Genomic DNA, 17123 nt, shown 5'->3' with positions numbered 1-17123 from the left:
CACTCTAGGCAAAACACTGACACCCTCCTATAAAAACTAAGAGAAACAGATTAATTTTATCATCCAGAAACCTCTGACAGCATATGCAATTTCTTATTTCCCACTTTCTGATAGTGTCTACCCTCTTGCTCTTGCTTCTCTTTCTCATGAACCCTAAAGCTTAATGACAAATTATAAAAGTAGACATTTCCTCTTTTATGAAATATGTGGAAGACAAAAAAGCATTAAAGTCATTTCACATTAATTCAGCAAAGCTATTTTATGCCAACATTGCCACAACATTCAAGAAACATTTCACTACACCACAATTCATAGTGACTTCACAGCCATACTAGTTACTCCGATTAACAAAATATTTCTCTATAAAAAAATCTGTTCAAAAGGTTATATTTACTTCTCCATTTAATACCATAAGGGTGTAACAATGGTGAAAAACAAAAAAATTACTCACCTTAATCATTTGTACTCTCCAAAGGCATTTACTCTGCTTAGTTGAGGTTCAGGCTTCCTGGAACACTCAGGATTTTGGAGCTACTGAATTTAGTATACTGAAGAAAGAGCCAAACTACCCCCAAAGCCTCATGACTTTGTTTACCAAGGGGTCCTTAAGAAGGCCAAAAGATGCCACAGGATTCATCAGTGAACAAAGACCTTAAATGGGTAAATTAAAATGGAACTGCTCAAAAGATTTTCATTTAGGGAAACTAGGTTACAGGTAGGTAATCTCTAGCTCTCTAGAGCATTATATCCAAATGACATGGCTCCAGAGGGCTTTCTGAGTTAACAGCTCAGTAATAGTAATAGCTCAGTCTCAGTTTCATAATCTAGCTAAAGTCTGATTTGGAGACTTGGCTGCACAAGTGGATTTCTCCTCTGCGATGAAAAACAAAAGTAGGAAAAAAGTTTGAGAGAGAAGCCTATGTATTTGCTGCACAGGCTCAAGGGGAGTAACATCTATGTGAGCTGTCCCAATATTCCCAAACAGGCCCTTGGAGTGTTTGGCCTACAACACAGTATACGTATCCCCTTTTTCAAAGTTCTTTATGCCACTTCACTTTTGCAAAAGACCTACAGCAGTTCCTAGATTTATAAACTGAAACTGGAAAAGGGTTTGTACCTTTAGAAAAAGGACAAAAAGTGAAAAAAAGCATTCAGCTTTTTTTTTTTTTTTTTGCAGTGGGCTAGTATTGAGGAAGAGCACACCCCAGGAAGCAAGAGTGGCACTGCCAAGCTCCTTCCCTGGGAACATACTCAGCATCTGCTATAGCTTTGAACTGTGTCTGTGAGCATCTGTGCTTTATCTGGATTTATTTTGTGCATCTTTGGCAACATGTGTCCTAAAGTAACTGCTTGTTTTATGCCATTTTAGCTTATGAAAAGGTTTCTCAGGAAAGCTCTACTTTCTGATAGTGGGGAAAACCTGTATAGGTAGAATCAGTTCCAGAGTGCGGTCCCTAGCTTTGAACTAATTTAGCCATACAGATATTCAGCAAAACACTATCTATGGCCTTCTCTTCTCACCTACAGGTTTGACCAAGATTTTAAGTTATAACTAAAGAGGCCATGTATATTCCTCAAAAACAACTTATTCCAGCTGGGCCCTACCAAGATTTTAACTGGTTTTATGGTGGGGACTGGGTGGTATGCACTTAACTTCTCAAGTAGCAATAACAGGAATCCAGGGTTGAGAACAACTGAAAAAATTAAGAATTGGGTGATATACCTGGGCCTATTCAATACCTAAGACTAGGGTTAGGTGCTTGTAATTAAATGGAACGTTTGAAATTTAAGAGCCAAGGATGACACCATTACATTTGTCAAAGCCCTAAACTGGTGAAAAAAGATTTCCTAGTTTCCCATATCACCTGTGTGGTTACACTACTAAGGACAAAGAGGTACTTCCCAACAGTGGAGACATCCAAGTTGTATTCAGTTCCCTATTAAATTCTAATTGGGGCCAATGAAAGGAGCATCCAATGAGGTAAAAGCCAAGGTGTGTTCTCACCACATTCCAATGAGAATTCAGGAGAAGGGTGGGGAGTAGCAAAGGGGAGTTGTTGAGAAAGGTAGGAAAAAACAGAGGTATAATAACATTGGGCATGAGAATGTCAGAAAATTTCTGAGATTTCTACTTCCAGAAACTAATCACCCATTCACTGTAAAAAAGATGACTAACATTTTGGAAGTATACTTATCCCTGATGGTCAATTATACACTGAGAACTTCCTTTAAAGCCCTGCCTTGAAGGGCTTTGGAGCATCACCTCTTCAATGCAGAGAGCAGAAAGCCTGGATTCTAGCTCTGCCAACAATCTGCTGTATATAACTGAGTATAGGAGACTTTTCACTGGTCTCAAGGCTCTCCCAACTTTTTCAAAAACACACAGTAAAGATTGTCACCACTGTAAATCAACTGCAATGGAAAAAATTAAAATCTTAAAAAGAAAAAAAAAGGTTGTCACCAGGAACACGTTGTTAATGAGTATCTTCCAAGTGTCATGGTTACAACAGAAAAAAGACTCTCAAGTGGTTAAACTTTGATCTATGCCTCAGGCTCGGAAAAAAGGTGGTTAATATCTGATTTTACAATACGCTTTGATATTTACTTTTGATTGGGCCACAACTGGTGTTAAAAGCACTTTAAAAAAACAAACAAACAAAAAACACCCAAAAACTACCTCACTTCTACATTGTCTGCTGCTATGTATTTTCTTGTTATTTACAAAATAAGAATTTAGGGCTGAATTTGCTGTAAATATAGTTTGACTGCCTAATCTTACATGTAAAAAAACAGAAATGACTTTACTAAGTTCACATAGCAGTTTAAAGGCAAGACACAAAGCACTAAAGATGAATAGTCCTATTTACCTAATCTGAATGCCCTCAAAGTCTCTCTAGATTTGATTCAACTTACTCAAAAAAACAGGTTAGCAGAATATAAGCCCAAACACAGCAAGAAAACAAACTTTATAATGCTTGTTTGGCTAATACGCATGTAGAGATAAAGGAGCAGCAAAAGATGGGAAAATTCAGGTAACCCTATCTCCCAGATACATCTAAAGACCTACCCCCAGAAATTATGCCAAGCTATTACTTCCAATAGAACTGATGATCACAGATGGGGCCATGAAAGTGGGACAAGGTATTTGGTTCATGAAATTTCTTTCATGCTGCCTACCAATCTTAGGAATAAATGATGCTTTCACTAACCTGCCTTGCTAGACACAAAGAAACAAAATGTATTTATTAGACAGAGAGGTGTCCCAGGCAAGTGGTTAAGTGGAATGCAGTAATAAGCTGCCAAGGATGACCAATGATGAATGTTATTAGACAGGAAGCCACTCTTCTAGCCTTAGTCAAAAATAACCATCCCTTAGGAGTTCCCATCGTAGCATAGCAGAAACAAATCTGACTAAGAACCATTAGGTTGTGGGTTCGATCCCTGGCCTCACTCAGTGGGTTAAGGATCTTGCAGATGCAGCTCAGATCTGGTGTTGCTGTGCCTCTGGCGTAGGCTGGCAGCAACAGCTCTGATTAGACCCCTAGCCTGGGAACCTCCATATGCTGTGAGGGTGGCCCTAAAAAGACAAAAGACAAAAAAAAAGCCAAAAAACAAAAAAACCATCCCATAACTTTATATAACTTTAGATGTCAGAATTCACTTAAAGAAAAGAATAACTGGGAAATCCTATATTTAATTCTGAAACTCTTTAGGTAACAATTACCTAAAGCTGAGCTTATCTCCTTAACTGTAAAATGGAACTGCAAGCTTGACTCTTTTCAGGTCCTCAGATGAAATACTGTGAAGGTAGAGTAATACCACATGGCACAAAGCAAAAAGTGCTTTGCGAAAGAAGAGAGGATACTGAAGATTAGGAAATTTCTGAATTTAAAAAACTATATCACGTCTAGATGTGTTTTGGAGAAACCACTTTTCCAGTTTTAAGAATGATTATATAAAGGGGTTTAGTGAGCAAATGCGAGGAAAACATTACATTTAAAAAGTTTAACATTTGTTTCTAACCTCAAAATTTCCCAGAGCTTTGAAAATAATGTATGCCATAAATCTCTAAGACAGAACAAGTGAGCAGCACTTTTCAAACTTATATGACCACCTAGCCCTTTATCTCTGTGTCCCACAGAAAATACTTTAAGAAAAAAGTCCCACTATCTATTCTTCCTAGATTCCTTGAATACAAAATCATAAGACACTTCTACTAGAAGAGGAATTCTTTTCATATAAACACAAATGTTTACAAGCCTTTTATAAGTTTCCTATTCCAGCTCTAAAATAACATGACTCCAAATCTCTTAAGGCTAGACCATGAATGTACCCTCTTTGCAAAAGGCCATAATGAGTACTTTAACATTAGGACAGAGAATGAATTCTTCAAGTTTTATACAAGTCAAAACTCCTTTCTTTCAGATACAGGTATCTGTTAACAATAGACAGGAGCTCTTCCCATGCTAGTCCAGCAACATAGCTTTCTTATCTTCTGGGCCAACCAGAATGAAAGACTTCTGCCATGCAAAATTTTATTGTTTTACCTAATATTCAATCCCAAACAAAACTGTATACTTGGATAATATAAAAGATCTTGAAAATTAGATCAGAGGTAACAACCTGAGATGGAATTGGTATGAGAAAAACACGGTAACATTTTTTAAAGTAATATCAGCTAAAATATTGAGAGAAATGGCTGCAGAATTTAAATCTATACTATCTATTTTTATCGTGATTACATGAATGTAAGCATTCTGTTAGAAATCAGTGGCAGAGTCTTATCCCAGTTAGTGACTCTTCTCTTACAGTTAGTAGAAAGGAGTACAAAGTTTGGCAATACTTTGCATAGACCAAGACTGGTCACAACTTTTGAGCAGAGGGTAATAAGCCTACCCACAGGTTACATCTAAGCGCTCATTTTACAATCCTTCACTAGATCATATAAACACAGGCAAGCATTTGTAAGCTGTGAGCATGTATGGTGGTTTCTGTGATCTTGGAGCTGCTTCTGACCAAACAAGATTAAATGCTCAAAATTTATCTAAGGTAGACCAAAGACAGCCTTTTCTGGGGAGAGAACAGAAACTTCCTTTCCAAGTCTATGAGAGTTGGCAATATAAGGCTGAAGGATAAAGCTCCTTACTAATGAACAGGTCGACAGTGAGCAACATGAAACATGATTTGAAAACTTTTTCTTTTTCTTTTTTTTTTTTTTGCTTTTTCTTTAGAGCCCCACATGTGACATACGGGAATTCCCAGGCTAGGGGTCAAATCAGAGCTGCAGTTGCCAGTCTATGCCACAGCCATTGCAACGCTGGATCCGAGCCTCATCTGTGACCTACACCACAGCTCATAGCAATGCCAGATCCCTAACCCACTGAGTGAGGCCAGGGATCAAATCTGCATCCTCATGGATACTAGTCGGGTTGGTAACCCACTGAGCCACAACGTGAACTCCATGAAAAATTTTAAACTGAGACTATTCATAGTCCCTTCTTCCCATGGCTGTGATGACATAAAATTCAAAGTACTTCACCAAATTCCTGGTGTTTTTCCATCTTAAAGTAGCTTACCATTTTATAGCTCCAGTGTCCCACAAAAGTGGCTGGAACAGTCCACCTATACCTTTATCTGATATGCTGACCCCCTTCCCAGATCTTTGGAGGAATAAGGTTATTTACAGGGAAACTCGGATTCTCCAAAAGTTATACATACTAAGTCACACTGGTAAACAGCAGATGTTTCCAACATCTCTTAGAAACTGGCAAGGGGACAGAAGTCCATTACTAGCCCCCAAACTTACCTACCTTCATACATCTTCATTGACAGAGACATCAATAGTAACAGTGAGTTTATACATAAATAACAAGTGAGGCAGAGGCAAAGGCAAAAGGCAAAAGCAGTGTCAGTCTGAGTGTAGGCAATGGTGCTTTGATTATACCCGTACAAACTCTTCAGTCCCTTTTAGTTATCCCCAACTCAGCTCTTAAGCCATAGATTTTTGCTGCAGAGAACTCAGATGTGAAGTAGTTGCTCCAGTAACTCTTTTGACAGTACTGCATGTCAATACTGGGAAAGGTTTCTAATCAATTTAAACTGCACACGGTACTTTAGCAGAACAAGTTTATTACTCCCACTCAGTAGTTCCTGGGGGCTTTGATGTTAAGTCATACATAATTCGAGAAATACCAGGAATCTTCTTAATCTCAGTGACCATCTTTAACACCACCTGTTACAAAACAAAGATTATAAATAAAGAGCCAGGGTTCACTGCATGTCCAACAGACCTAGAAGTCTTGCCTTTGTAATCTGAAATTAAAATGCAATCTATTTTTACTACTGTCCTCCAGGTATATGGGATAGTCTCTGATTAATTTATATAGTGACCCTCTATAGATATAAGTGACTTAAACTCAGTACTACTCAATGTTCAATAGGCAAACAGGTGCCAGCCTGCAAGTCATTTGCTATTGGTCCTTAACAAATGTTTAGAAGCATTATATAGCAATCTGACATTTCTGTGGCATCCAATCTTATGATTTTATGGGTTTAAGACAACATTCCACAAATTTATCTGTGGCTTCCAACTCCGAGGCCACCAAGGTGGCTCATAATGCAAGGTTATAATAACCACTGCTACGTGTATACAAGAAGCAGCCTTGTCACTTGACTTGCCAGAGACATGGTAAATGTGGCCCAAAGGGAAAAGAGACTCTAGGCCACATGCTCCAATCCAACTATCTAGCTATAATCAGAGTCCTGTAGTAGAGACCTGGAGCAGTGGTCCACTTTGATTTTCATTTGCTATTATGCAAATAGCTTGTTTGGAACACTCTAGTGGAGAGAAAGATAGTGATCAAATTTGCAATTGATAATAATCACAGCATTATGAAATTCATGGTGCCTGGCCACAATGCCATCAGATCTCATCCTTATGTCTGGTAAAGTCTTCTTCACTCCTAGGGCTTTTCTCTTTACTCGGAAAATACTATTTATAAAGTAGAGGTTGGCAAGATTAAATAAAATGATAGATTAGAGCTGGTTACTCTCCACATAGTAATCAGACATCTGGAGAGGTTTAATCAATCTGAGGCCTTTTTCTACTACAGTGTATTAAACAATCAATTACGTGGAGATTAAAAAGATAAGAGCCTATCTTATGAACAGAAAACCAACCTCAGAAACATCAACATTGTCATAGCCTATTCCATTCACATTATAAAATGTATAAAGTATTAATAATGTACATTAGGGGGAAAAAATGTTTAAATTACCTCCACAGGGATCTCATTGCCAGGGGTTGCAGGTATACCAGTCATGAAATCACTAGTAATAAAAGTACGAATAACCACAGATCTCTGGCATGAAGGCTGCTTCTGAAGTGGGTCCCGATCAAAATGTAATGGTGTCAAAATCACTGGCATCTGGCTGATTTTCCCAGCATACCCTAGAGGAAGGAAGTTAACATGTAGACCCAATCATATCATAGAAAAAGTACTCTAACCCAGTTCAATTAAATCTTCCCAGACAAATATGAGTTTTTGAATTCTTGAGACTCTTTACTAAAAGAAGAACAGATATTTTATTTTATATTTTTCAAGGAAGCTGCCTCTTTTCTCTCTTGCATTAATCACTGTTTATGGTCAGATCTTATTTTATAATTTCTGTGCCTTATCAATCATTTGATTCTTATCAGTGCATGTGAAAAATATTCTCTTTTAGCAAAAAAAAAAAAAAAAAAAAAAAAAAACTATCATGAATATTGTGACTTTTTAACACCTTGAATATCAACTGTGCTTAATATGGTGAGTTTTGTTCATTCTCAATAGGGTATTTTTCTGTAATCTCTTATATAACACAGCTTGTTAAAACACTCAACAGAAATTGTGGTCTGAGGGAGATTTCTTATCCTCTAGCCTTTCAAGATCATGTGCTCCAATGCTGCAATGGGTTTTATGATTTTTTAAAAAGTTTTACAGCATTGCCAAGCTTAACTTGATTCAAGTAAGGGCTCACTTTTTAAATGCCATAGTGTCTTATTCTCAAAATAAAATATTATTATTAAAAAAAAATCTTCCCAGACAATACATAAAATCACACCCAGACACCACTTCTTAAAACTGTCATCATTCAGTTTTCAGTTACTCTCATTGCATTGTAAGTAAACTCAATCACAAATACAAATAACAGAATGTGATTACTGCAGTGATATGTTACAGTGATATGATATATATATATAAAGTCTATTCATTATTCATGGTAGTTATGTTCTGTACTACAGGCACTGACTTAGAAAATAATGAACAACTACTCCTACAGGAAATACAGAGTTAGGTTCCTGTAAGCCTCTGGTCATTACATCTTCACCAACTGATAAATACATAACCTTTCCTTATGTGTTTCTATTTAAAGACACCTTACTCAATATTTATTATAGATTCATTAACATTGAGCTCACAGCCAACAGCACTATAACTCATGCCTGTATGAAGCTTATCTAACACACATATTTTCTTAATAAGGCACTCACAGCCTTCCTGGGCTTAGGAGCCTAGATAGCACCTCAACACCATGCTTGAGCGACATTTTAAACAGTGAAATCACCAACAAAAAGCACTAAAACCCAAAAAAAAAAAAAAAAAAAGATGTTAAATAGGCTACAAAAAGGACACATGTTTACAGCAAGAGAGCTAAAGCAAGAAGGCAGATGACTGCCTTATTCAACCTCAGCTGGGAGCATCCAAGTTAGGCAACTTAAATTTTTTGCCACTCTGTGCATGTGTGCAAATGACCACAAAGGTGAATAAATTTTATACAGATAAGGTAATATCAAAGAACTACCCACAGAATTAAATAATAAAACTGAAAGATAAATCTTCCTACTAGAAATCATAATGCCAAGATCCTGAAATCTAGTTAGGGCAGTGATAAACAAAATGGGCAACTTACCAGATTCCCTGAGAATGTTATGGGCCTCAAAATCAGCTTGGCGTAAAGTGCTCAGCACCCCTGTTGTCAAGAAAGTGGGAGTAACATCTGTAGGAGGTTCTTTCACTGGTGGGCCAAATATATAGACAACTCTGGAGGTGGGGTGGTAAAAAGTGCGAAGAAACTGAATTTTAATATAAGAAGGAAAGCACAAAAAAATAACATTCTTTTCATTTTTTCTTAAGCCCCTTTCTTACCTACTTTAAATCCCCAAATGGGTAAGATAGGATATTAAGTTTATAGAAGGGTTCTATGTATAATGAATCTTCCTCAAAATATATTCTCTAGAAAACACTAGTATCTCAGAATGTGCAAAGATATGTGTGATTACCACAATCCTCTTTCCATATAATATACTGGATTAAAGAGTATCCACAACTTCATGTCCATCTGGAATCTGTGGGTGAAAATAAGGTACTTGCAAATATAATCGATAAAGGTCATAATGATTTGGGCGGAGGGGGCATTAAGCCAATGACTGTGGCTGTAAAGGAAATACGGAAACACAGACACAGGGAGAAAAGAGGGAGATGTGAAGATGGAGACAAACACTGGAGTTACACTGTCACATGGCAAAAAGTGCCAACAAACACCAGAAACTAGGAAGAGGCAGACTTATAGTAAGGCTGGGGAAACAATGAATTAAATAAATGGGTATTATGACAAAACCTCAGAAACTGTAATATGCTAATATGCACTGGAAACCTACAGGATGATGCTACAGAGCATTTCCCAAACTTACTTGACCATCAGCTCAATCTTTTTTTTTTTTCCACTTTGGGAAACACTGATCTCAAAGAAAGACTCTTATTTCTACTTTCTTAAAAATGTCACTAAAGTATGACTTGGCATCCTATTATTTCCTATGAAAAGTAATGACTCACTACTGCTTCAAGTATATGTCCATTTGAAACTTATGAAGATATACTGCAAGTGTAAATAAAAGGATCTGGAAGACAGTCTGAGGAAATTAAGATCAAATAATTACAACTCAAAGGGAATCTTATAACTGGTTTGGGGACTCTGTTCTGCAACTTTCACCCAGAAAACAAGAGACTGTAGGGGTAGAGATATGAGTGCCACTTAGCCTTTTCCAATTCAACTCCAGTCAGTAGGCAACTGTCCCTTTTCCTTAGCCCTATCTGTCTTTAGCAAAGAAAATAAATCTCACCTGCAACTACCACAGTTAAGTTTAATATTTTTTTTCTTTATACTTAAAACATACCCAAGAGAAGAACATGGATGGGATCAAAACCACCACTACCACCAAATACTTAATTGCCTTCTTTCAAACATACTGTAGCTGAAAGGTTTTTGTCCCATGTATAAAAAGTAAGCCACACTTCTAAACAATACAGTTCCTAGAGCTCATACACAATCCTTAGAGGAAAAAACTAGGCAAAAGAATGCCACGAACTTGCTCCTTTTGTCTTATTTTGTTCAAACAAGAGTGGTCACAGAAAGTACAGTAATATGCAGTCTTCCATACCATACCAAAGTAACTGTTCCTCTCTATACAAAGATTCCATTATGCAAATTAGGGGGGGAAAACAAAGATTTTTTTTTTAATTGTTTAAACTTCATCTCCCAAAAAGACTCTGGCAAAGAAATCAAAATTCACCATGACCCAAGCAGCTGCAGTGACAACACTGGATCCTTAACCCACTGTGCCACAAGGGAACTCCATATCCCTATATTTCCAACTTTTTTTTTTTTGGCTAAACCCATGACCAAAACTCCTCCCCCACACACCCCCTTTGTTGGCTGCCCTGCAGCACATGGAGTTCCCAAGCCAGGGATCAGATCTGAGCCACAGTTGCAACCTAAGCCACAGGTGCAGCAACACCAGATCCTTAACCCACTATGGGATCGAACCTAAGTCCCAGTGCTCCCAAGACGATGCCAATCCCATTGCACTATATAGGGAATTCCAAGACTCTTTAAGGACTTGCTAGGTTCATAAAATCTCCTTTTTTGTTTATTGGTTGTTAGACTATTTTTTTCTTTCTTGGGGAGGGAGAGACAAAGGTTAAGAATGGAGGGAGAGACAAAGGTGGGGGGAAGATAGGCAGAGAAATCAGCATATAAAAGGACAGAGATAAAGTTTAAACCAAGGTGAGTGGCTTTTGGCAAAAGAAACAAACAAAAAAGACAGATGGAGTTCCTGTTGTGGCGCAATGGAAACGAATCTGACTAGGAACCATGAGGTTGCAGGTTTGATCCCTGGCCTCGCTCAGAGGGTTAAGGATCTGGCATTGCTGTGGCTCTGACATAGGCCTGCAGCTGCAGCTCCAATTGGACCCCTAGCCTGGGAACCTCCATATGCCATAGGTGTGGCTCTGAAACAACAACAACAACAACAACAACAACAAAAAGACAGATGAAACTACTAGAATGTTGTAAAGCGAAAAACCTAAAAACCTACTAAATACGTAGTAAAAGCAGTGGAACCAAACTTAGTAAAACTCAGTGAAAAGAAATCTTCTGTCTTCTGCATAACCTAGTTAATTTAGGTATTAGCATTTTTTCAGAGATGAATTATGAATCATTATTTTAACCAATTTTCTCCATTCAATACAGGCAATTACAAACATCATTACAATAATTCACTCTTCTCAGTATATTAAAGGTTCTTCTGTATTTGGGGGCCTTTGCTTCATCTAAGCAAGTCTTTTACAGGCCATGTTCCTTTCAGTAAAAATGTGACTTCCCTCTAACTCCTTGTCTTAAAAACCACACCAACAGGCCAGTGTAGAAATACACACATCCTGCTAAGTGCACACCAACAGGTATGTTTGTAATTTCTGTAGCTAATTTGAGAAAACAAATTCAGGTAATTCTTTTTGTTAACTAATATCCATGAAGAAAATACAAAAGAGTGAACAACTGTGAAATAAGAACATTTAATTAGCAATCTGGTACTAAATGAGTAAGATTTTTGAACTGTAAATGAGACAATGCAACTGAGTATTACACATAGATTATAAATCAGATGTTGATATAGCCAACATAAGCAATTAATGTGTAAATTAAAGGAAAACTGGATCTGAAAAGATAAATTCAAAATTAGTTATACATTTAATGCAGTTATTTTAGTAATATCTGACATATCCGTCTACTTCTGATTTACTCTGGGATTATTATTTAATTGGCCAAGTCCCTAATGGCAATTCTATAACCTATACAACTTTTCCAATCCTTCTGGAATAACGTATGTTATCACAAAACAAATAGTGTAAGGTGCTAATTGGGAAGACATTTTTAAAGCAGTCTTTTAAAATTTCATACTAAAATGAAAAACCCTATTTCTCACTTACACAAAAAAAATTTTTAATAAGCAGATGACTACATTGTGACAAAGGGACAAAATACGAGATATTATTAAATATCTGCTGGATTATCACCTAAGTGCATACTTGTACGTATCTACACTCAGCCACTGGTCTTTCAACAGCGGGAAGACCTTGGAAGAACACATCCTTCCATTATATCTCACCCCCCCACCCTTGCAGAACACACCTGTTAATGTTGTGACACATGCGAGGTATAAGCCTAGCCAGGAAAATAAGAGATTCCCAGTCAGGCTCATCTTTACTGGAGATTCCACACACGTAACTGTAAGAACGACAGTCACCCTGAAAATAAAAACACGATTGATAATTCCTAACGGTTTCACAGAAATTAAGAGATGAACTGGAAAATATATCATGCATAGTGACACCATTAGTAGTAATTTTGTTGCTTTTTTTCCAAACAAAAATGTACTTGAATAAAAGTATATATAAATGGATAGTTTGCTAATGATATAAATAAATCCCAAATTAAAATCCCCTATTTAATTCTACTTAAATCAGTTCAGACAGAAACAAAAGTGTCACGGTAATTTCAAGAATTTATTCAACATAAATAAATGGGAGGTCCACCAGAATTTCATTCCAAATACCTGCCCAACTGCAGATAGCTGGCACACTTATTTTGGCAGACAAGATCTGCTCAAGTTTATTAGCCAGATAAAGGATTCTCAAGTCAGAGATAAAAATAATTTCATAAATATTTACTTATCAATTTTTTTAAATGAGCTAAGAAATTTAATTTTAAACTAAGTGAATAAAATAAGCGATAATTTTGATTCGCTTTTCCTTTGTCCTGTTTGTTAATCAAAGTAATTTGCTTTTAAAAAATTACGCTGAAAAACAATTTAAAAGATTCATTAGATAATTCAATATACAGTATATCAAAATATGGGAATTCAGACTACTTGAATGCTAAAAGTTATCTATTAAAGTCTAAAATGTACATGCACTTTAATCAAGGAAGTATTACTGAAACATGAATAATTTTTTTTTTTTTTTTTTTTTGCTTTTTAGGGCCACACCTGTGGCATACAGAAGTTCCCAGCCTAGGGGTCAAATCAGATCTACAGCTGCCAGCCACAGCCACAGCCACATGGGATCCAAGCCACGTCTGTGACCTACAGTACAGCTCACAGCAACACTGGATCAACAACCCATTGAGCGAGGCCGGGATCAAACCTATACCCTTATGGATGCTAGTCGGATTCATTTCCACTACACCACGACAGGAACTCCCAACATGAATAATTCTTGAGGAAATAAGACATTATTCAAAGACATGTTGACAAGAGCGAAAAAGTGAAAATGGTTTAAATGCCCTTTGCAGAGAAATGGCTAAGAAAATTATGGTATAATCATACATGGAACACGAGGCAGCAGTTAAGAATCTACTTGAAATGGTGTAAAAAGATAAGTTCATGGAGTTCCTGCTGTGGCGCAGCGGAAATGAATCTGACTAGGAACCATGCGGTTGCGGGTTCGATCCCTGGCCTCGTGCAGTGGGTTGAGGATCTGGTGTTGCCATGAGCTGTGGTGTAGGTTGCAGACATGGCTTGGATCTGGCGTTGCTGTGGCTGTGGCATAGGTTGGCAGCCACAGCTCCCATTAGACCCCTGGTCTGGGAACCTCCATATGCCGCGGGTGTAGCCCTAAAAGACAGAAGACAAAAAATAAAAAATTTGGGAGTTCCTGTCGTGGCGCAGTGGTTAACGAATCCGACTAGGAACCATGAGGTTGCGGGTTCGGTCCCTGCCCTTGTTCAGTGGGCTGACGATCTGGCGTTGCCATGAGCTGTGGTGTAGGTTGCAGACATGGCTCGGATCCCGTGTTGCTGTGGCTGTGGTATAGGCCGGTGGCTACAGCTCCGATTCGACCCTCTAGCCTGGGAACCTCCATATGCCGCGGGAGCGGTCCAAGAAATGACAAAAAGACAAAAAAAAAATTAAAAACTAAAAAAATAAAATGAAAAATTTAAAAAAGGTAAGTTCATAATGTTCAGTTAAAATAAAAGGTGATGAACATGTCAATAATTCCCTCTCATTTTCTTTCTAAAATATTTCTGGAAGTAATATTTAAATGAAGGGCAGAAATAGGGAGAAGTACTTTTAAATGCACTGTACATTTTGATTTTTTTTTACATGTTCTGTTTATCTTGATATTTAGAAAATAAACTTCATTGCTATACTAACCAGGAATCAGGATTTTTATCTGGAGAGATGAAAGTCCACTGACATCAACAGATGAATGGATCAACATGTGGCACAGGCGTTCCCATCATGGCTCAGTGGTTAACAATTCTGACTAGGAACCATGAGGTTGTGGGTTTGATCCCTGGCCTTGCTCAGTGGGTTAAGTAAGAATTTGGCACTGCTGTGAGGTAATGGTATAGGTCATAGATGAGGCTCAGATCCCGAGTTGCTGTGGCTCTGGCGTAGGCTGGCAGCTATAGCTCCGATTAGCCTCTTAGCATGGGAACCTCCATGTGCCCCGGGTACAGTCCTAGAAAAGATAAAAAAAAAAAAAAAAGAAGAAGATGTGGTACATATATGCAATGGAATGCTATTCAGCCACCAAAAAAAGATAAACTAATGCCATATGCAGTAACATGGATTGAATTAGATTCTCATACTAAGTGAAGTCAGTCAGTCAGAAAGAGGAAAAAAAAATACTATATGGTATCACTTATTTGTGGAATGTAAAATATGGCACAAATGATCCTATCTACAAAATGGAAAGAGACCATGGACATGGAGAGTAGCCTTGTGGTTGCCATGGGGTCAGGGGGAAGGAGTAGCAAGGACAGGGAGTTTGAGGTTGGTAGATGCAAATGGCTACATTTGGAATGGACAAGCATTGGGGTTCTGCTGTATAGCACAGGGAACTGTGTATGATTGGGTCACTTTGCTGTACAAAAGAAATCAAAGTAACATTGCAAATCAACTATATTTTAATTAAAAATAAAAGGAGGGCTCAGATTCATATGTTGAGGAAAAAGAGTATATTAAGTTTGAGATGAACAATTTCTAAAACAGATTTCTTTCCACACATTAATACAAGAGAACATTATAAACGCATTTAACCCATCAGCTAGTACTCATACCATTTTAAGATGAATTACTGACACCTTTTTTAGTTTTCATTTAATTTCAAATGCTAAATCAGACAGAAAAGAAAGCTTCCTCTTCCCCAGCCTCCCAAGCTTTTTTCTCCCGAAACTCAACTGATAATCATAAAGAACATAATATAATCCATCTATTTATTTTTTGTCTTTTTAGGGCCGCACCTAAGACATATGGAGGTTCCCAGGCTAGGGGTGGAATCGGAGTTGTAGCCGCTGGCCTATGCCAGAGGCATAGCAACTCAGGATCCAAGCTGCGTCTGCAACCTACACCACCCTACACCACAGCTCACAGCAATGCCGGATCCTTAACCCACTGAGCAAGGCCAGGGATCAAACTCACAACCTCATGGTTCTTAGTCGGATTCATTTCCACTGCACCATGATAAGATTTCCAATATAAGCTATTTGTGAAAAGCATTTCAAAAATTAGAACTGTAAGTATTTCCTCACATGTTTTTACAAGTGGAAAGATAGACAATAAATATAGAAAATGTTAGTTGTACATTGTCACAGTTAAGAGAGAGAGGACATACCAAAGAGGCAGAGGACACTGGTTTGAGAAATACAGAAGCTGAGTACAAGACCTAAATGGTGTAACATGTTCATCTGGGAGCTTTCTTGTAGTTAAAGACTTCTAAAGCCATAAAGTATATCAAGAAGGATAAATGAGGATATGACCTCTGAGTGGCTGTCCCTCAAAGCAGAAGCAAGCCAATCCTATAACAAATCATTTTTTGAACTTTTACTTTTGGTTACAGATGATAAGTGTTCCAAAACTACAAAATCTCACCCTGAAGATGTAGTTCCTATTACGTTATTCACTTCATAAACATTCTATAAAATATTGCCTTTTTACATTTTTAACTTGATGTATACATTTTCATATTTCATTTCCCTAAGTCGTTTCTACTTCAACATTAGTGGAAACAGCAGCAAAAAGTCATGTCACAAGTCAAAGAACAGACAACTCACCTGCACACCCACAGTTTTAATTGGGAGCAAGAAGGCATTCAGTGAATGCAGACTTGTAATCTGCATCAGCTTCTCTTGATCCTCTTCAGTCGTGCAGGCTTTGACTCTTTGTAATAGTGTGTGTGGCTAGGAAAACCAAAAACATATTTCTTAGGGTTTCAAGAAATAAGGTATTCACTCTTTTGGTACCTATTACTATCTTATGAATCTACACTTTCTGGTTTATAGTGATAGATTCTATTTGGTATTTCTCTCTGATTTGTGTCTTACATAGCATGTCCAAATTTCAATCCTGAGGGCCAGGGCTTAAATATTCAGACAAGAAATACAGATCAGATTTACATATGTGGAGGCTTTAATTCTCTGTCACCAGAAGGGACACCTCAATGTGAGTTGGACTTTCTCCTAATCTTTAATAAAACTTTCTGCCATAAAGTCAACTTCGTTCGGAAATAAATCTATCTCCACCTACTTCCTTCTTTTTTTTTTTTTTTACTTTTATCACCCTGGTACATGTTTTTCTGTTCTTTTACCTTCACTCGTTCTATCCCTAGGTAAACAGACTATAGTTAGATTTTACTTCTCAATCTAGCTGATAATTTATGTCCTAACTAAAGACGTTAGTTATTTTTATTGTATGTTAATAATACAGCTGAATTCCATCCTACTATTTTATTCAGTAGTTT

The 17123-nt window shown here is 37.4% G+C and overlaps 1 protein-coding gene across 6 annotated transcripts in view; it reads right to left on the bottom strand.

The window, feature by feature from the left end:
* Positions 1–6112: 6112 nt before the first annotated feature.
* Positions 6113–17123, bottom strand: part of GMPS (guanine monophosphate synthase) — a 68737-nt gene continuing 57726 nt past the window's right edge. For 3 of the 6 annotated variants that reach the window (XM_013982155.3, XM_084990087.1, XM_021069705.2), the window contains 5 exons: positions 16438–16563; positions 12511–12626; positions 8953–9083; positions 7278–7450; positions 6113–6232 (listed from right to left, as the gene is read on the bottom strand). In XM_013982155.3, the coding sequence (XP_013837609.3) occupies positions 6131–6232; positions 7278–7450; positions 8953–9083; positions 12511–12626; positions 16438–16563 (648 nt within the window). In that variant the 3' untranslated portion in view covers positions 6113–6130. Of the gene's footprint in view, positions 6233–7277; positions 7451–8952; positions 9084–12510; positions 14676–14769; positions 16564–17123 lie in introns of those variants that run through there. The other 3 variants (XR_014824227.1, XR_014824226.1, XR_014824225.1) reach the window with 3 other exon arrangements.

Source organism: Sus scrofa, chromosome 13 (assembly GCF_054392235.1).
Source record: "Sus scrofa isolate SSC_HxYL_T2T_F1_AM1 chromosome 13, Sscrofa_HxYL_maternal_Yorkshire_Landrace_v2.0, whole genome shotgun sequence".
NCBI classification, from domain to species: Eukaryota; Metazoa; Chordata; class Mammalia; order Artiodactyla; family Suidae; genus Sus; species Sus scrofa.
This window is presented reverse-complemented; position numbering and strand designations above follow the sequence as displayed.